We start from the raw sequence: 20624 nt of genomic DNA on the forward strand, positions 1-20624 counted from the left end.
GCAGACGGGAGGATGTTCTGAGCATGCAGAAAATCCATATCAAATCATTAGCTGCATAGTTCTGGCTAAACAGTAGACATTTATTTTTAATTACTAAATGCGTCAGACATGGAAAAGACATTTTGAAAAATATGATACCCACATACCTAAGTCCTAGATTAACAGATGGCAACATTTTGCCATGTTTGCGTCAGATTTCTGCCACTTGTTTTTAAGAAATAAATGGCCCCAGTTGCAGCTCTCTGGATGCCTTCTCCCTTGCTATGCCTTCAGAAGTCTCCAAAACCTAACATATTAGGGTTTCATTCCTTTGCACGCTTTTATACATTGAATGAACTTATAAACAATATATCATTTTTTGGGTATTAAATATTTATATAAATGGCATCTCTTTTGTGACTTGCTATTTTTTTCAGCATGCTATTTAAGCTTTTAGGTGTTTGGGTCTTTTAAACTTATTTAAATTATTTTAAAACTTTATTAATATTTATTTAAGTAATTTTTACACCCATCATGGGGCTTGAACTCATGACTCAGATCAAGAATTGCATGCTCTTCCAGCTGAGCCAGCCAGGTGCCCCCTAGCATGGTATTTTAAAAATTTATCATACCTCATTCCCATCTTTTTTTTTTTTTTTTTAATTGCCGTATGTGATTTCAGTATATGAATAAACCAGCATGTTTGTAGCCATTCTCCTAGTGATGGACAGGTGGGCTGATTCAGAGGTCTGTATGCTCATTGGAGAGTTTCTCTGGGGAAGATGCCAAGAAGTGACATTGCTGGGGCAGAGGAGGAAGTATCTTCACCTTTACCATCTGTTCTTAAGTAGCTTTGTCAAGTCCTTGTACATATAAGAGTGATCTGCTAAAGCCACATTTTGATGTATGTCACAGGAAATTTTCATAATGAATGCTAGATTTTCTGTGGTGCTAAATAGTATTTCAGTTTGTGTGCATTTTAATTTTGCCTGAAAGGAAATATAAAGTTATTTTGAATTTGCTGGCAGGCAGTTTTTTGCACCTTATTAAGAATTTAGCATCTCTAATATTCAGGTCTCTAAAAGTTGGTGTGTCATTATTTTACTTATTGAGATGTAACCCCTTTAAGTGTAGGGTTATATATTGACACAGTCTTGTAACTATCATTCCAAATAAGATACAGAATATTCCCATCACCTCAGAAAATCCCCTTTTGTTCCTTTTCAGTCAATACTGTGCTCTCCCCAGCAGCCATGGGTCTGATTTCTGATTTCTCATGATCTTGTCTTTTCCAGAAGGCACTATGAGTGGAATCAGATGGTGTGAATGTAGCCTTTTCGAGTGTGGCTTCTTTCACTTAGCGTAATGCTTTTAAGATTCCTCAGTGTTGCCTGTGTTATGCTTTATTCTTTTTCAGTGATAAGTAGTATCAGGATGTTTTTAGGAGTACTGAAGTATGTGAGTGTGAGCAGTGATGAAAAATGACTTCAGTCCCATGCAGCTTGTGTGACTGAATTTATCTGTTTTTCTCATGTCACTCAGCATTAGGAGGAGTTTAGAGCATCAACTTCCAGTTAGAAAGTACATGAATTTGTAATCCCATTACTTGAATGTTCTATTACCTCAGAATATTAAAAAACATGCCTGAAATTAGGGCCAATGTTCTGTGTCTTAACCTGGGACCTGTGGTTTTGTACATTTGTACTTTCCTTGTCAGGGTTCTTGGTGGTGGCAGATGACCTTTAAAAGAGATGAAAAACCACCAGTCTAATGTAAGCTCTTGTTTCTGAATTAAAAACATCAGTTTATAGAAGTATATTTATTGACATGTCATTGTGTCATGCTTTTATATTAATTGGAAACGTTCACCAAATACTGGCACAGAGAACCCTTTCGTTTTATCAAGTGGCACGAATGGAGAGAATACTGGTAGAGCGAGCCTAAGTTCGCAGTTCTGCCTGCTCTGCGACGAAGGCTTTCCAAGGCTCTCCAGAGGTTTCCGCAGCCTTACTGCACTGCCTGAAACAAGGTACAGCCCCTCTTTGGCTTACCCACAGAGAATGGAGCCTCGGGCAGTAATGGACTTGTGCAGGGTCATACCACAAAGGCGGGACAAGTATAGATAGGACCTGAACCCAGCTTGTTCTGCATTCTGGAGCCTTTGTCCCTAACCCCTGGGCAAACTGCTTCCACACCTGAAGGGGCAGTGACCTAGACCCCCAAGTGTAGACACTTGTCAGGTGCTTTATTTTCCTTCCTCTGGCTTTTCAGAATTTTCATGGCTTTTCTTAAACATGTCTGCAATGAAATGTAGCTACCTGATGAGATTTTTTAAGATCTTTGTCCTGAGAAGGTAAATCACATCAGTGCTCTTTCTGAGTTAGTCTTTGTTTTGTCCTGGATCTGGGGAAGTCTCCTGAGCACCGGCGATGGAAACCAGGAGCAGGGCTCGCTGTAGATACCCCAAGTGACACAGCCTAGAGCGCGGATCTGGAATTCTCCCCTGGCTAGTTTCTCAGACAGGGCCTATTTGAAGCAGGCTCTGCTCAAACTCAGTACAGAGCATAAAGAGCAGCTGGCTGGCTGCCTTATCCCAGAGCCTCATCGCTGTCCCCACTGCTTCCCTGGGTTTCCAGCGCTACTCCAGGCCCTGAGATCAGTCAGACACGGGCACTGCTCTTGAGCAGCTCAGGCTGGGGACGGCAGTGCTGCAGGGAGCCCTGGCCTCACGGGGACCCTTCTGGGAGGAACCAATCCAGAGCCCACTCCAAGAAGTCTCTAGACCAGAAGGGGTAGGTGTCAGCAGTTCGGCTTTTCTGGCCCAGACTCACTTCTCACACCCTGCCGCAGGGCTGCTCCTGGTAGTTGTTTACAGGACCCCGCTGGCAGAGGAGGACAGATGGTACCAGTTTTGAAGGTTGCCGTTCACGTCCGATGAGCCCTTTGGTATGTATTTTGTGTGTGTGTCTAATACGCTGTCCTCGTGCAGAGGAAGCACTCAGTCCTGGGCAGGACGGAGAGCTTCGATTGGACTCAGATGGAAGAAGGATGCTGCAGGAAAGGGAGGAACGGCGATGTTCGTTGTCATGGCAACCAGCAGGTTTTTATCTGGAATGTCGCCTTTGCAACCTAAACCAGTCACCTTTCCTCTCACTGAAGGAAACTGACTGATGCAAACTCAAGAAATTACAGTGCCATGGCTCAGCGGGGTTTTCTTTGCTTCTTAGAAACAGCCTTGCAAGGACTTTAGTTCCGTCATAGAATTTCAGAGCTGAAAGGCACCCTGGTGCCTTACAGAACTTGATGAAGTCAGGTGCTCCGGGATGTCCTATTATGACACGTCACCACATTTCCCCCTCTGCCCCCCACCTGGTCTCACGCACGTGGCCAGGATTTTCACAGGAGGCTAGAATGAGGGTGAGTTTGGAGTCTGGCAGACAGACGCTCCGTGACAGGGGCTCCTCCTCGGGGGACAGTGTTCCATTTGCCATCCTTCGGACGCTTCTGCGGCTCCTCCTGGAGATGCTGCCGCGCTCGCTTCTCCTCCGCCCATCCGTCTGGAGACTCAGCAGGCACCGAGATGCTGAGCCCGCCTCACTCCTGCCTGTCCCCTGTAGGCGAGCTCCGAGTCTGCCCTTCGCGGTCTGAGGACTCCTGGGGCATTGAACCCGTATGGCTTTCTTTTAGTAGCTCTGGTGAGCTACCGTGGAGCCCGGTTATAACAGGCCAGTGTAAGAAAATACCCCTTGTGGGGACAGGTGGAGCTCAGCCTGGGAACATAAGGAGTTTCTTGAACACCCCAGCAGAGTGTGTTGTGTTGTTGTTGTGTAGCACTTAGAAGGCAAAAAAATGTAGGCTGCCCTTTACTTCCCCTAATTACTTTGTCTGAGGAGTCCCTGTCACCCTGGGTGACATTGACAGTGCTGGGACCACTGGTCCTAATGGGCTTCCTTGGACAGTAACATCAAGATGGATGGTGTCTGCGTCCCCACAGCTTGTGGCATAGGAAAGGCATCACTCAAGCACCTCTTCATGGCACTGTATTGAAGAATGAGGCGCCTTGCAAACCTCAGGTTGGCTTCTTCCCACTCCATCTGCCCAGGTGTCTCCTGTTGCCTCCCTCCCAGCAGGTCGGGAGTGTACTATGTGGAGAGCCCATTCATAAACAGCCCAGGTATGAATCGTGCTTGTAACCATTCTGCTCTCAGCCTAATTCAACAAATACGTAGCAAGCACCTACTATGTGCCAGGCATCCCAGGAACCCAAGTAAAAATCGCCCTCATCAAGCTCATATTCTGGTACAGCAAGGTAGGTGGCCCAGACCAATAGCTAAAATATACAGTGTGTTAATGGTGGTCCAGTACAGTGTTTGGATGCCAGTCACTGCAAGGGGGCTGGGGAGACCTTGGGGTGGGGGAAGAAAGAAGCAGTTGTAAATAGGAAACTCAAGGAAAGCTCTTCTCAGAGATGTCACTGAGGGAGGCCCTGAGGAAGTAGGCAGTACATTTGTCTGAGGGGAATTGCATTCCAGGGAGAGGGAACAGCAAGCAGACTCCCTGAGACAGGAACATGCCTGTGAGGCACATCAAGGAGGCAGAAGCAGAGTGAGTAAGGACACAAAGTCCAAGGGGTAGTGGGAGGCCAGTTAATGTTTTCCAAGGTTGCCTGGGCTCCCGGACTAAAGGTGGGCGTGAGCTGGTGTAGAGGGATGTGTGACAGTGACTTGGGTGGGGATGCTAGCCGTGGAGGCGATGAGAAGTGGTTAGGTCTTCTGAATGCAGGCCATTGTCAAGCCCTCCTTGCGTGTGCTTAGAGCTCGGAGGGGGCAGTGCGGTACCGGCTCTCCAGAGAGGTTGGTTAGGCCTGGTTTTTAAATTCTTACACACTGCGCGAGCTCCTCTTAGACCATTTCCTCAACCCATTCGAGTCAGTGTCCTCAAGTGAAAAATAAATATGATTCTTTCCTTAGAAGGGTGTGGAAGGCTTCTAAGACAAAGTACTGAAAGGGTCTTCCCTGACTCCAGTTCTCCTCTCCCACCTGACGTGGGTGCTCCGCCGCCCGACCTGTGCCCAAGTCTGTTGTGAGCCTTCATACTCTTGTCACTTGTGGTCCGCCTGTTCCTCTCCCCACCAGAAAGCGGGCAGGGACTGCATCTCCTGAGCTTGGCACAGAATGCACAGTAAATGTTTGGTCGGATAGAGAGGGAAGGAAGCGAGGAAGAAAAGAATGAATTAAGAATTTCATGCATCGGTACTACTGTATTATTTGAGTTTATACGCTTCCAACAGCTTCCAACAGATAAGAGGACTGTCTTTTCTGAGTTCATTGTTTACAGACATCACATGAGGAGTTTAAGGCACTGGCTACATTTGTTATTTAAATAAGTCTAATTAGGAAGATGTGTACACTTGTTTTCATATTTTAAAATTTATCTTTTCCTTGCTCTTGGCTTATAGAGCAGTGTTTGTTCAGAAATACTAATTGGTGTTTTTACTTAGGTGCTCTTTAAGAATGAAAATTTCATTAGCAGATTTCCTCAACAGTCTAAGGAAATTTTCCCTGAACATTTTATTATGAAAACTTTGAAATGAATAAAAAATACAAAGTAACAATCTACGTTAACACTCTCAATATACAGATAATCGAAATCTCTACAGGCAGGTTTCCTTTTGCATTTGGAATGCTTCTCTTACCTGTTATGATGTGAAAAGGCTCAGTCCATTAACTCTCCTGTTAGAAAAATTCTGTATGACCCCATGACCCTTCTCTCACTGTGAGACCCTTTGACCTTCATCTGGAAATGCTGCATCATTTACATTTAAAGTTAGGGTTATGGGTTGAATTGTGTCCCCTCAAAAAGATATGTTGAAGTCTGTGATATTGTGATTTACAGTAAGAAATACAGTAGACCCTTGAACAATGCGGGGTTGGGGGACTGACACTCTCCTTACCACAGTGGAAAATCCACTGTGTAACTTTGGTCCTCCCCAACCCCCAAATAATTCCAGGTACCCTACTGTTCACAGGAAGCCTTACTGATAACCTAAACAGTCGATTCACATATTTTTTTTAGGTTATATGCATCACATATTGTAGTCTTCCAATAAAGCAAGTTGGGGAAAAGAAAATGCTGCTAAGAAAACCATGAGGAAGAGAAAACATAATTACGGTACTGTACTATAAAAAATCTAATATAAATGGGGTTGAGTCCTTCCAACTCCTGTTGTTCAAGGGTCAACTGTATATATTTGGTCTTTGTTTCCATCTCTGACACAAAGCTCCTAAAACCTTTGGAATTTCCTAAGTGATTATAATGATAAAAGTGAAATGCTGTCTTTTGTGATTTAAAGAAAGCCCCTTTCAAACGAGGTGCAGTTTGCTAATTAGGCGACTTTCGGGAAGCCCCTAAGGATGGGGCCTGTTGCCAGGGGAACTAGCCTTGTTGAGATTGAAATTCTCCGTCCCAACCTTCCACCTCTGGGGAGGGGAAAGCGGCTGGAGGTTGACGTAACCACCAGTGGTCAGTGGGCTAATCTAGCAGGGCTTCATAACGAAGCCTCCAGAAAAACCTGAGAGGCTGGGGTGCGGAGAGCTTCCGGGTTGGTGAACACTTGGAGATGCGGGGAGAGCGGCTCTGAGAGCGGGCACGGAACCCCTGCGTCCCTTCCCTCGACCTTGCCCTGTGCTTCTCTTCCTTTTGGCTCTTCCTGAGTTCTGTCCTTTTCTAATAAACTGGTACGAGGGGAAATGTCTTCATGAGTCTGTGAGCCACTCTAGAAAACGGACGGAACCCGGGGAGAGGGTCAGTTTGTAGCCAGTGCATGAGAATCGCAGGTAACAACCAGTGGACTCGTCGTACTGATGCCTTCAGTGTGAGCCGAAGCCTTCTGCAGGCGGATAGCGTCAGAGTCGAGTCGTAGGCTGCCCAGCTGGTGTTGGAGGACTGTGGGATGACCAGCAGTGTGGTGGTACAGTGAGAGAAGACACAGGAGTGACTTTGCCCTTTACCTCAAAATAGGACCTTGCTGGGGTGGGGGCTTTAAAGAAGGAACCAAGTCAAAAGGAGGTCATCAAGATGGGCTGTGACCCAGTGTGCCGGGATTTGGAGAGAGGCGTGCACAGAAGAGAGATGATGTGACGACCCGTGGCGGAGTGCCTACCGTGTGAGGGCTGACTGAAGGTTGGTGTGATTTATCTGCAGGAGGAGGAATGCCTGATGAGGCTTGCAGAAGCTGGGAGACAGGCCTGGAGTGGTCCCTTCCCTAGTACCTTCAGAGGGAGCCTGGCTTTGCTGACCGCTTGATTTCAGGCTTCCAGAACCGAGACAATAAATTTCTGTTGTTTTAAGCCACCCAATTTGTGGTGCAGTCCCAGGAAACTGAGAGTCAGCCATTGAGTTTCCTGCTGACTAAAGAAGTTCTAATACCTGGGCCCAGAGTGAGTAGAAGCACAGGATAGTACTTGGTTAGCAGCTGGTTATCTCTATGCTCTCCCAATACGGTTACATTAATATTCTTTGCCATCCAAGTAAATACATCATTTAAAATTGTTCGTAGCAAACCCGTAGAAGTTCCAAGAATATGCCTGTGGAGGCAGTTTGAAAACCCCTGGTGCAGGAGGAAGAGAAACAGCCCAGACTTTGGTTCTGAGTTCAAATTGTCTCTCTGCCTCTTGGCCACCCACATAGTCTTTGAGTCTTCCACACCCACAGAATGAGAACTGCCTACCTCCCCTGTGGACTGTGGGCTTGAGAACTAGAGGGCATGAACATGGTCTAGCATCAAGACTTACATATATAGCAGGAGCTCAGAAATCGGTTGAGGAATGGAAACACAGGGGTGCAGGGGAGAGTCAGACAAGGAATGCTTGGGGAGATTCCACTAGCTTGGGCTGTTTTCTTATTTAATAAGGCAACCAAAAACAAAACAAAAAACTGGTTGTGTTGGTTCCCCCCCCCTTTTTTTCTTTTAAATAACAGCTTTATTGAGATAAAATGCACAAGTCACTCATTTAAAAGTGTTTGAGTTCTTGGGTTTTAGTAGATCTGCCGAGTTTGCAGTCACTGCAGTCCATTTCAGAACACTCTGGTCACCCCCAAAACAAACTCCAGACCCATTTAGCCATCACTCTCCATTTCCTCCCTCCAAACCCCCAGGCCACACTGGCCCCTAATTTACTTCCTGTTCCTCTGGATTTGCCTGTCCTGGACACTTTGCGTAAATGGAATCAGATGTATGTGGTCTTTTGTGCCTGGCTTCTTTCAGTCAGCTGGAGGTTTCCAAGATTCATCTGTGTTGTAGCCTGTCAGCACGTCAGCCCCTTTTATTGCCCGAGAACCTTCCACAGCACTGCCCTCCGGCATTTTGTCCTGTTCAGCATCTGACGCCCATTTGGGATGGTTGTTGCTGGTTTAGGGCTCTTAGGGTCACTCTGTTTCCCTCAACATCCGCATACAAGTGTCTGGGGGGTTTACGCTTTCTTTTGTCTTGGATGGAAGCCAAGGAGTAGAATTGCTGGCTCTCCTGGGAGCTCTTGTGCTCCACTTTTGGGAGTCTGCCCAGGGGGTGTTTCCCAGGGGGTGTCTCCCAGGGGGTGCACAGGTCTGTGTTCCCACCGGGCTCTCCCTGCGCTCCCTTTCCCCACCCCCCACCCCCTGCCTTGCACTTCCCCTCTCCCCCACTCTGCACTCCCCCACTCCCACTGTGCTCCCACCCCAGTCCCGACACATTCCCATGGTGCCCCCACTGGCAGTGGGCGAGCACTCAAGTTTCTCTGCCTCTCGACCAGTGCTTACTACCGTCTTCTGACTATGGCCCTCCTGGCTGGTGTGAAGTGGCATCTCTTTGTGGTCTTGGTTTTGAAATTACTTTTAATGGAAGTAGTTGTATTTATTATATGATGAAATAAGTGGATATCTCTAGCCGGAAAAGGTGGTGTGATTAATAATATAGCTTCTGAATTCATTTCCATGCTTTTATAGATCCCTTCTTTAAGTCTCTCTTGCTCACTCTTTTTTTTTTTTTAAGGAAGCTCTCCACCCAGCGTGGCGCTTGAACTCATGGCCCTGAGGTCAAGAATCCTGTGCTCTTCCCAACCAAGCCAGCCAGCATCCCCCAACCCCCATATTCCTTCTTACTAGTCATTTTCGGAAGCCAGTTCTCCCAGACCCGTGTTGGGTAGAATAACTTCTTGAGTTTGCATGAGGTGGCTTTTACTTCAACACTGAAATTGCACAAGACAAGGTACCTGGAGCTTCTCAGCTCCCCCCCACCCCCACAGAGTCCACGGCTGGAGGGCCTCGTCAACAGCCAGTCTCCTGAGGGCTGGTGGTAGTGTCTGCCCCTTGTCATCTCATCTAGGAGGCCAGGGCGTTTACTCAGGATTCTCCCAAGGGCTGACTGCTGCCGGGCAGATACGGTGCTCATTCCAACCAAATGGGTACGGCCCGAACCGGCCCCGTGGGCTGTGCACGTTGACTCCAGGCCCTCTTCACAGACAGGCTTTACAGGCTGCACGTTCTGTCTTCAAGAACAAGAAGCTGAACAGAACGCATAGCACCTGTGAGGCCAGACACACATGTTGGTCAAATGAATGAATAGCGTTGGCTTTGGAAGGCCGACTTCGTTCTAGCACAGCAGCTTGAGCAAGCTCTTAAGCTCAGAGAGCCATGGTACTTTATCTCTAGGAGAGAGATGCAGAAGTGCCTCTGTTGCCGGGGTCCCGCAATGACAGGGAAGTGCCCAGCCCGTGGTCAGCAGTCCGCACAGGTTCATTCTCTCTGCTTCAGTCCCTCTGCTAGGCTCTCCAGGTTTAGTCCAGTTCCAGACAGGACAGAACACAGAGTCGGTTGTACCATTTGGCTTATCTTTTCTTTACAGAGAGATAGTGAGCTTTTTGGCAAAAATTAAGTATTGGTGGAAATGAATATTGCAGTTTGGTAGCTGCTGATTGACATATGTTTGCTAAACGACTACTCAAATCTGAGGAAGCTTGCCTCGAGTTAAAAAAAAAGAAGAAGAAGAAGAAGAAGAAATCCCAGGAACAGCTTTACCCTCTTTGCCAGGTACTTATTTATAAAATTGTCTTCTGTGGAATGTCCTAGCTGAAAATTTTTTATAAAACACTAGCTTGCTCTGTCTCCAGAGTTCAAGTTAGCCTGCATGAAAGCTTAAACTTCAATGGATGTAAAAGGCTTAGGTCCTTTTTTGGAGCCTCTTTGCCTTGGATTTTTCTTTTCTTTCTTTTTCTTTCTTTCTTTTTTTTTTTTTAAAGAAAGGGCTGTTCTTTTGGTCACTGGCTCTTTTTTTAGACTCGCAGGGAAGTCATAGTAACAGGCTCCATGTCTGATTGGGTTCCATGGCAACAAGGGTTGTGACTTTATTAGAGAAGAGTCGAGCATGCCAAGAAAGATAAAAATCGGAGTATGGAAAATGTCCGACCAGAAGAATGTGTTTTTTGGATAGCGTGCCCTGGAACAGAACAGTTTGCCAAGTTGGCACCGTTACAGTCTCCGTTACAAATTTGAATCCCCCTGGGTTATCATTAGGTCATAGGGAGCAGTACTTGTTTCCAGAAGAGCTGCCTGCATCTTTGCTTTTATTATCTCATTCATTCATTCATTCATTCACCCTTTTCTTATACCTTGGTATATTAAAAAAGAAATCAAAACAGCAACGGTAAGAACCTAAGCGGAGATGGTTCTGATTTCAAAGGTAGAAAAGAAATTTAGCTCATTCTTTGTGGCACTGATTACAGCTGTAAATTGTGAGACCGCGTGGGAGGACCAATTAGAGGCAATTATAACTCGATGGAACTCCCCCTGAATTAAAACTTGCTGTGTGCATTCCAAGCTGGGGGTTTTGTTTCCCTTGCCTGTTCCTCGTTGATGCGTGTAGAGATACCGGTTCCAGGATGAGGTTGCAGTCTCTGTAAGAGACCCTCTTCTCTCTCCCACAGCAAGGTGCAAGCTGATACTCTAACCCGAAGTGTGATAGAGTCCTTTTTGCCAAAGGTTCTAATATTTGGAGAAGAAATAGGGAGACTTACAAATTCTCCTCGCCTGGTTATAAACGCGTAGGGCTGTCTTTACTTTTCTATCAGATGGGCCTTTTTTTTTTCTTTTAAAGATTTTATTTATTTATTTGACAGAGAGAGATCACAAGTAGGCAGAGAGGCAGAGAGAGTGGGGGAAGCAGGCTCCCTGATGAGCAGAAAGCCCGATGCGGGGCTCGATCCCAGGACCCTGAGATCATGACCTGAGCCGAAGGTAGAGGCTTAACCCACTGAGCCACCCAAGCACCCCTGTTTGTTTTGTTGTTTGTTTGTTTTGTTTTGTTTTGTTTTTAATTTCTCCTCATCCTGATACTGAAAGTGGAAAAATTCCCAGGGCCAGATAGATGTTCTGACATGCCCTGTGGGTTCAGACTTCATTAGTCACTTACCTGCAGCCTCATGGTGATGAATCAGAAACCGCGCAGGTACTCATGATAAACATTAGTAAGTTCCGTTGGTGTAAGAGGAAAGATGACCTCGCCAGGTTTTCGGTGTCCCAGCTAATCAGGTATTCAGGCTCTTGGGGAAATTATTTAACTTTTTTGGACCGTGGTTTCTTGATCTTAAAACGAGTTTGACCTGAATTGGTGTGTCCCAAACCTCCCCATTAATGAGTAACCTGGGGCGCTGCTTTCACACGAAACCTCTGTTAGAGACTTTGCTTCACTGAGTCTGGGGTGGGGCTGGGATAGCAGGGGCCTGAGATGATCTTACAGTGGGATGTTCACGAAATACCAGACTAGCTCAGTGGTTATGAAACTTCACTTGGGCATAAGAATGGGGCGGAGGTGGGAGGGAGAAAGGAGGCGGTTTAATGCACCTGGGCTGGTTCGGACCCCGCACTGTTGTCCAGGTCAGGAATCAGGTGGTTGCCGCCATCACTTGGAAAACACTGGTCTACGTCATTTGAACTCCCTCCCAGCCCCAAAAATGGCTCTTATGCATTACTGCCTCTGTCAGCCACAGATGAGCCAGAAGAGTTGGGTTGATGGTAGGGCCCGGAGGGTTCTGCATACACCCAGTGCTACTCCAAACACCGTATCACTTTTTTTTTTTAAAGCTATTTGTTTGGGGCACCTGGATGGCTCAGTGGATTAAGCCTCTGCCTTCGGCCCTGGTCATGATCTCAGGGTCCTGGGATCAAGCCCTGCATCGGGCTCTCTGCTCGGCAAGGGAGCCTGCTTCTCCCTCTCTCTGCCTGCCTCTCTGCCTACTTGTGATCTCTGCCTGTCAAATAAATAAATAAAATCTTTTTTTAAAAAAAGTTATTTGTTTTAGGGGTGTCTGGGTGGCTCAGTCGGTTAAGTGTCCAACTACTGATTTTGGTTCAGGTCATGATCTCAGGGTCGTGAGATTGAGCCCCGCATTGTGCTCTGCGCTGAGCAAGAAGCCTGTTTGAAGTTAGTTTTCTCTCTCTCTCTCTCCTTCTCTCTCTGCCCCTCGTCGCTCACACACCCAAAATAAATAAATAAATAAATAAATAATCAGTAGTGAACACCTCTATTCACAGAATTTTCTACTCTATGCTGTGTTTCCTTTGGATAAGACATGGTGTTTGCTAAGCGTAGTTACTTCCCACGTGCATGGCACAGTACCAGCAACATAGGACTGGGGAGCTTGTGCAAAATGCAGAGATTGGACTCCCAGGCCCAAAGATTCAGTAAGTCCTATAAAGGGCCTGGGCATTACTCTTCCTTTTTTTCTTTCTTTTCTTTTTTTTTTTTTTTTTTTATTTGAGGGTATGTCTTTATTTCTTTTTAAGGTTTGACATAAGTGGGCTTCTCTCTTCCTAATCTCACTCCATTTTCCAGAGTAAAACTGATTTTAAGTGTAAACACATGTTTAGCACAAGATCCATAGTTTAATCAAGCCATTTAGATTATAGAAGAGTCTATAACACATAGAGGAGGTGCTTGAGGAAAAAACAAACTCATCTTCTGAGATGAAGAGTTCTTGTGGTTGAGTGATGAAATTAGCTGTTGGAGCAAACACATTTTATTGTGTGTCTGCTCTCTTGAGTTTCTGTTTGTGCCTTGTTTGTTCTATTTCCTGTTTAACAAAGATTGAATAATACTGTTAAATGAAGAATATAGTAGAGCTTTAAAGCCTAAATTACAAAGGTTTGCTCCCCACTCCTCCATTAACCAGCTAATTTAGAGTGCAAGTTTATAGGAAAAAATCCCATAAAGGACATAAGGTGGAAAATGTTCTAACTTATAATCTTTATACCCAGAGATAAGAACCATTGTTTCTTACATATCCTTTACAGAAATGTTTTCTGCACAAAATGTATCCTTTATTTATTTAACCAATCTCCTATTGATACACAATTTCTTTCTAGGATGATTTTTCTTCCCCGTATTTATTTGCTTTGTTATACTCTACTAAATATTTTTGTACATCTTTTTTCCTGTAACCATATGTGGTTAAATTTCTAAAAGCGGCGTTGTTGGGTCAAGGGGTATGCGTCTTTTTAAATACAGAAAGATGGGAACAGAATGTCTTGCCAAAGTTTTACCAATTTAACTGGTGAAATCTTCTATTTTCAAAAGACTTTCTGGCCCAGTTTGTTCTGCTGCTGCAGGTGAGCAGCTAACTATCCTCGTCTACTTAACGTGAAACCTGAGACTTATTACCTCAGGGCTGCTAGTCGGAGGAATTAATAAAGAGATTTCATAAAAAAGAATTTAAAAGGTATCTAAGGAAGGGAGGGAGGGAGAAGAGAATAGAGAAGGAGCTTAGTAAAGCAAGTAAGTAACCCTGAATTTGCCAGTAGAATTCTTTGGGTCAGATGAAGTCACAGAACCTGAATTGGGTTCAGAAGAAAGGAAGACAGTCTTGGAGCATGCTTGTGAGAAACTGAGGCCCTAGATTACAGTTCCCTGGGTATGAACAGCTCTCTCGGTGGATGGAGTAGGACAGTTCTGAGCGAGACATCGCCGTGATGAGATGCTCTTCGTTATTCGTAACCTCTTATGCCTTCATGGTCTAGTTAGGGGTGTGTGTGTGTTTCAAAGTAATGTTTAAATTGAAAGAATTACTTCTCAGACGTCTTCTGACCCACACTGCGTGCATCTTCTAGCATCCGAGAGGTAACAGTACGGATCAGGAGCTATGTGCTCTGGGAATGCTGCTGTTGCCCCAGATGCCGGATGCCAGCTGATCTGGCTGTCCACCTGCCTCTATTGTGCCTCCTACTGGCAGCAAGATGGGAGAGGATCTTTGACATACCCAGAAAATGAGGTGAATCTATTCAGAGTCTGGGAAGTTCAGGTCTATTCAAGAGAGCAGTAGGAGGTATTCTGGGTCTGTAGGTCAGTGAGAGTTGAAATCTTAGAGGCTGGCTAAGAGGGATGGCCAGGTATATTGTGAGTTATTTATTTATTTTTAAGAATTTATTTATTTATTTGACAGAGAGATAGCAAGAGAGAACACAAGCAGGGGGAGCGGGTGGGGGAGAAGCAGGCTTCCCACTGCAGGGCTCAATCACAGGAGCCTGGGATCATGACCTGAGCCGAAGGCAGATGCCTTCATGACTGAGACACACAGGTGCCCTATATTGTAAGTTTAAGGGGAGCCATCCAGAGTCCACACAGTCTGGGAGCAGCAAGAACCTCGGGTTAGATTTGGCCTGTTGAGGAGTGGGTACTTGCTCTGTCCCATCACTCAGGGACCAGAGTGCCCTCTCAAACTGGTCATGCTTGAGCCAGGCTACATGCAGTCAGATGGAAGACAGGAATCAAACAGGTTCTGAAAACAATAGTCTGAATTGAGTCATTCCCTGTGTTTAATCAAAATTAGTAAATGAGCCAGCTACTAGAGAGCTGGGAGGTGGTTGTCACATGTCCCTGCTGAGCAGGGAGCCTGATGCAAGACTTGATCCCAGGACCCTGAGATCATGACCTGAGCCGAAGGCAGATGCTTAACCAGCTGAGCCACAGAGGCTCCGCGGCCTGATTTTTTTCATGTGACTTAAGGCAATTCAAATATTTGCAAATCTGTTCATGCAAGGGAGGTCAAAAGGGATTTAAAGATAAATGACTGACAGCAGGAAAGCTTGTAATCTGTTGCAGGGTTATAACGTGAAGCAATAGATGTTCACAATATATGATCACAGAAGGGCAGGAAAAAATATGAAATATCTTGTGTCTGGTATGACAGCAGGTCCTTCTTTGATTTTTCTAGGAGGAATTTTCTCAGATGAGATCAGAGTCCCAAAAAGATTAATATATTTGCCCAAGGTCATATAGAAATCAGATCTGCCTTACCTTTCAAGTCCCTTTATAGCCTCCTCAGTAAGTTGCCCCCAGGCACTGTCGTCCTGGGCTCCGGTTTTCAGCCCCTTCCTCCCTTGGGGCTCATCTGGACACCTGTAGTTCCTTGGACGTCCCACAGGAACCCCAAATCCATCCCCATCTGAAGCAGAATCCTACTCTACTCCCATGTCCTACTCCTGCCTCTCCCCATTTTTCTGTCTTGTGAATGATCTTATCGGCCACCATTAGGAATGAAAGGGACATGGGGCTTTCCTTGACTCTCCCTTATAATCCCCACATCCAGTTTGGGGCACATCTTTTTGATGCTGCCTCCTCGGTGTCCCTTGAGGGCACTCTCCTTCCCAGTACTGCCCTGTCCGGCGTCCGCAAACTCTCGCCCTAGAGTCAGTCCTACAGCAGGCGCCAGTGTATTCCGCCGGACGGCTCCCTCACAGGGACTGGTCTGACCCCAGGATCTGGGCATCCTAATCCCGTTAGCAGCTGCCACGCGTGGCCTGTGGGGTGAAATGCAGACCCCCTAGCACGATTGCGTGGGAACCCTCCAGGTCTGATCCCCGTCATCAGCCGCTCAGTTCTGCCTTCCTCCCTGGCGTTGAGTCCCCCGGGTCCTCATCTGCTATCCGGCTGACCAGTTCAGAACTTGCTTTACCTGAAGCACCTTCTGAGTGACAAGTCTCTTCCTGCCTGGTCTCATTCTCATCCCTTCCCCCCAGCCCTCCTCCCTGCCCCCGGGGCTGGACTCCAGGCTGTCCTGTCCTCAGAGGCTACCATTGTTTCTCTGGCTGTGCCCCCTTGCAACACCAGCACGCCTCGCTGTGCCTGACACTCCGAGGCACCAGGGAGTGTCTGCCTTGTGAATGAGGCCACAGAGCAAAGAGTCTCCCAACTCGTCTCACTTCTGAGCTGATGCCTTTCCCGAGGCGTTGGGACCATTTCCCACTCGCTCTGCCATCATTCATGTTGGTGTTTCCCATGCTCCGTTCACTGCTCTGCCCGGACTCTGCCTGACCAAAGTTTGTAGAGTCGAGCCCATTTCCTCATCAGCAAACCAGGAGTGCCAGACTGAGTGTCATCTGGGGTCCCCCGGCCATCCCAGAGTTGCGGGATAACAGGCCTCCCTTCCAATCTGCCCCCCCCCCCCGTAGAGAGCGTCTCGTGGCAGCAGAGAGAGCCCATTGGGGCAGCGCCGGGTCCCACACGGTGTCTGATGGCCGGCCGCTGTGCTGCTCACGGTGTAGGGCGTGGAGAGTCTTGGAGGCAAACACGGGAATGCCCAGAGATACGCAGGCGGTATCTCCTGAGTCTGGGCTGAGTCACAGGGTAGGCGCTGTCGAAAGAGGCAGCCTGCCCGCCCTGCAGACTCAGATGCCTCTCGGGCAGGAAGGCGCTCTGGTCGCTGTCCGGGTCTGCCCTCTTGCCTGTTGTGCGGTTTTGGTAAGTCTCTTCACCCACTCTCCCCTTTCAGCCGCGTATGTAACTATGTGTTGTAGAGCTTTGTGGTCATTCAGAGTTGATGAGGTGCTTAAGAGAAATATAGATTATTTTTGTGCTTGCCCCAAATCCTCCCTCATCGCCCCATGGGTTTCTAGGTATTTAAATGGCCTAAACTCCTGAACCACCAAAGCTTGTCATGCTGGGTCTTTTAAAAATGTCCATGCCGCTTGTGGGATTTAGGAGGTGAGCAAATACTTGGGTTGGAGCGGTGCCAGCTCCTGGCTGGAAACCGAGCTGGCTCTCTGCCCGCTTCCCAGACACCGGGGAGGTAATCCCGGAGCTAAACAGGCGGAAGTGGGTCTGACCTTGTACTCTAACCCTGAGTCCTCTCACAAGCGGATCTCCTTGAAACCTCCCTTTCCTGGAAACTTGGGACTGAGTAAAAGAGACTGTGTGGGACAGTGTCAGCCACTGTCTCTCCACCGTGAGGAGGACGGGCGTGGTGGCCGCCCCCCAGCCACGGCAGGGCTGGGAGAGGAAGCAGCAGTGGGGGAAGTGGACATCTGTACCACCCAGGGCCCCTCTTGCTGTCCAGGGACACCGCCCCGTGGTGATGGAGGCAGGGCTCCCCGTGGGGTTCTGTTTTGCTCTGCCCCTGGGAGCTGCCTGATCTCCTGGGAATGTCTGTTCAGTTTGTGACTGTGTGTGTGTGTGTGTGCATGTGCGTGCCTGTGCCATGGACTGTTTCTGTGCATCGGTACAAAACACATACAGTCTTTCTTCTATTTCCTGGACCTGACAATACTTGAACATATTTATTCAAGTAATTTGTTTCCAATATGTTTGGCATCAGAGGTTGATCTAGAATGTTGTAAAGGTGGGCTTACTGTTGGTAATGACGCCCGTTCTTTAGAAACATATTATTGAGGATGGAAGAGAGGTATGGCAAATGGGAAGAATTTTCTGGTTATCATTAGATTTTTTGCATCTTGGAGATTAAATTTCTGTTACTTAAAAAAAAAAAAAAAAAGCAAAAATGGAGGGCCTGTTGTTCTAACAATAAACCGTCTTAGGAGCCTCCCAGCATTGTGAGCGCCATGGTTGTATACCGTTTGGGTTGGAATGAAAGGGGAAAATTGCTTCCCAAACCACCGGAGAACTGCTTATAAAACTACCACTGCCTTCGGTGAGGGACTCTTCAGAAGGAAGGGGTATTTTCTTGCTGCTGGTCGACAAGACTTTTCTGGGAGAAGCCTTCTCAATGTGGACAGGCCCTTCCCAGCTCTTCTGCCTCCCAGTTCCCATCCTGCAGTTGGGCCAGGAGGAGTGGGTTCCTCCAGTGCAAACGAGGGTGGTTTGCAGGCTGCCTGGGGGCTCATCTGTAGGATGAGGAAAACTGGGGTCTCTCACTGTTTTGACTATATCCTTTACCGCTGCTGGATGTGACCCAGAAAGGCCAAGTCAGGCCCCACTGGAGTAGCCCAGAGGCCTTTAAGTCCCAGATCACAAGTTAAGTCGGGTCCTCAGATTTAGACTTTAACCAAGAATGAAGTACAGAGCCAGACAGACCAGTGGGATTAAAAGATAGATGTTACTCATCATGTAATTTAAACATACGTACACACAGAGTTTATTATACTGTGGATCTTATTCTATGGTGTTTATTTTTAAATGTTTATAAATTGTAAAATGCTATACCCAAAAGATATTTCATTTAAAAAAATAACATGAGGGGCGCCTGGGTGGCTCAGCGGGTTAAAGCCTCTTCCTTCGGCTCAGGTCATGATCCCAGGGTCCTGGGATCAAGTCCCACATTGGGATCTCTGCTCAGCAGGGAGCCTGCTTCCCTTCCTCCTTCTCTGCCTGCCTCTCTGCCTACTTGTGATCTCTGTCTGTCAAATAAATAAAATCTTTAAAAATAAATAAATTAATTAAAATAACATCTAAATAAGCACCTAAAACCCTGGGTAAGAAATTGAACTTGACCCTATGACTTTTTCCCTGATTGCATGTCCCTCCATCACAAGCCTCCCCTCCTCCAAGAGGTCATTCTGTCTTAAGGTGTGTGTTAACCATTCCCTTGCTTTTGCTTTGTCATTTTACCACCTGTGTGTTTGTACTCAAATAGGAGTTTGCCTTCGTTTGATCTTTAGAAAGAGGAATTCGTACTTCATGTGGTTTTCTTTGACTCCTTTGTTTAGAAAAGATTTACGTTTTAATTCTTGTAGCTATGTTCCTCTCATTCCACTGTACAAAAGCACCCAGCATATATATGCATGCATATATATATATATATATATATATATATATATTTTCTATTGCCTCTAGACCTTTGGGTTATTTCTGGTTGCGGTGGTGGTTTTCTGTTATGAACCTTGCTGCTATGAATGTGTTTAATACACTTCTTTAACATGGGCACTTGTTCCTAGAAATGGAATTTCTGGGTCTCTAGGTGTATGCCAAATGATTTTTAGTGTTTTGAGATTTGTAAACATTTAAAAAATATCTTGTAATCTGATTTCAGCATTGCTTTGTTTAAATTCTGGAACCCTCAAAAAATGTTTTTACACTGAAGTAGTCATATCCTTTTTTGTATCCCGAGAAACTTTAACCTTGAAGAGATGGGCCTTCTCAAAGGGTAAACCCAGACTTTAAAATCTGAGAATTACAAATAGAAGAGTCTGGCCCTTAGGATACACATGCTCTGTGCGCAGTCAATCACCAGATAGTCTTTCTGTAAGACTCTCTTTGACTTATCATCCTGAATACTTAGGCCACTTAGTTTGCTATTTTTTTTTTAAAGATTTTATTTATTTATTTGACAGAGAGAGATCACAAGTAGGCAGAGAGAGAGAGGGAGAGAGAGGAGGAAGCAGGCTCCCTGCCGAGCAGAGAGCCTGATGTGGGACTCTATCCCAGGACCCTGAGATCATGACCTGAGCCGAAAGCAGAGGCTTAACCCACTGAGCCACCCAGGCACCCTAGTTTGCTATTTTTAAAAAATATATATATTATTTGCTATTATTACTAAAGTCATAGGGCCTAAGAGGGGACAAGGAAGTATCTGGAGTGTGCTAATGAAATTTTAAAGGTATTTGCATATTAGTCTCACTTGGAGGGTATAAGCACCAGGAACTTTGTTAAAGATCTGAAAATAACAAAATGAGTAAAAACAAACTCTACCAAAAAAGAATATAAAACAGAATGTATTTCTGCCCCCAGATTCCCAACCCTGTTCTCCAGAGGTAACTACCTTTCACAGTTCCTGAGATATCCTTCTGGAAATTTCCATATGAGTAGAGTACACTTTATTTATATAAACCCCAACACTGTCCCTCTCTTAAAGCACAAGTGAGTGTGTGTAGACATAGCTCTGCATCTTGCTTTCCTGCCTTAACAGTTCAGCTTGGACAGCTTTCCATGGGGGCCCATTCACATTCACTTCCCTGTTAGCAGCTGCATTGTTTTCCATTGTACTAGAATTTTCTTAGATGGTTCCCCATTGATAGGAATCTGTGTTGGTTCTAAAACAGGAAATAGATGATGGCGGTCGTGGTGATGCAAGGAAAGTGACCTGTTAAGAGCAGCAAAGAATAGGAAAAAGAGGCAAAGACCTGTAAATATTGGATATCACTTCTGTTCTTTAAATTTCTTGGATTTTTTTTTTTTTTTTTTTTTTTTTGCCTATTATCATCCTTTGGAGAACTGTATGGAAACTCGAAAGGGCTAGGTTCTTTCCCCCATGCCCTTCCTTCCTTGTGGTCATGGTGGTGGAAGAGGTTGTTTCTGAGGGAAAGGAATGTATTTACAAGTTACTGCCTGAAGGACTGGGGGACTCCAGCAATGTTCCCCCCACCCCCCAGCTGTATAGTGCAGTCAG

The 20624-nt window shown here is 46.1% G+C and overlaps 1 protein-coding gene across 10 annotated transcripts in view; it reads left to right on the forward strand.

The window, feature by feature from the left end:
- TMCC3 (transmembrane and coiled-coil domain family 3) overlaps window positions 1-20624 on the forward strand; it is a 262682-nt gene that overhangs the window by 208264 nt on the left and 33794 nt on the right. The window contains exon 1 of one of the 10 annotated variants that reach the window (XM_082739314.1): window positions 3345-3396. The exons of 8 other annotated variants lie outside the window; for them this stretch is intronic. In XM_082739314.1, coding sequence (XP_082595440.1) covers window positions 3391-3396 — 6 coding nt within the window. In that variant the 5' untranslated portion in view covers window positions 3345-3390. Of the gene's footprint in view, window positions 1-3344; window positions 3397-16254; window positions 16745-20624 lie in introns of those variants that run through there. One more of the 10 variants, XM_082739311.1, reaches the window with a different exon arrangement.

Source organism: Mustela nivalis (genome assembly GCF_964662115.1).
Source record: "Mustela nivalis genome assembly, chromosome: 7".
NCBI lineage: Eukaryota > Metazoa > Chordata > Mammalia > Carnivora > Mustelidae > Mustela > Mustela nivalis.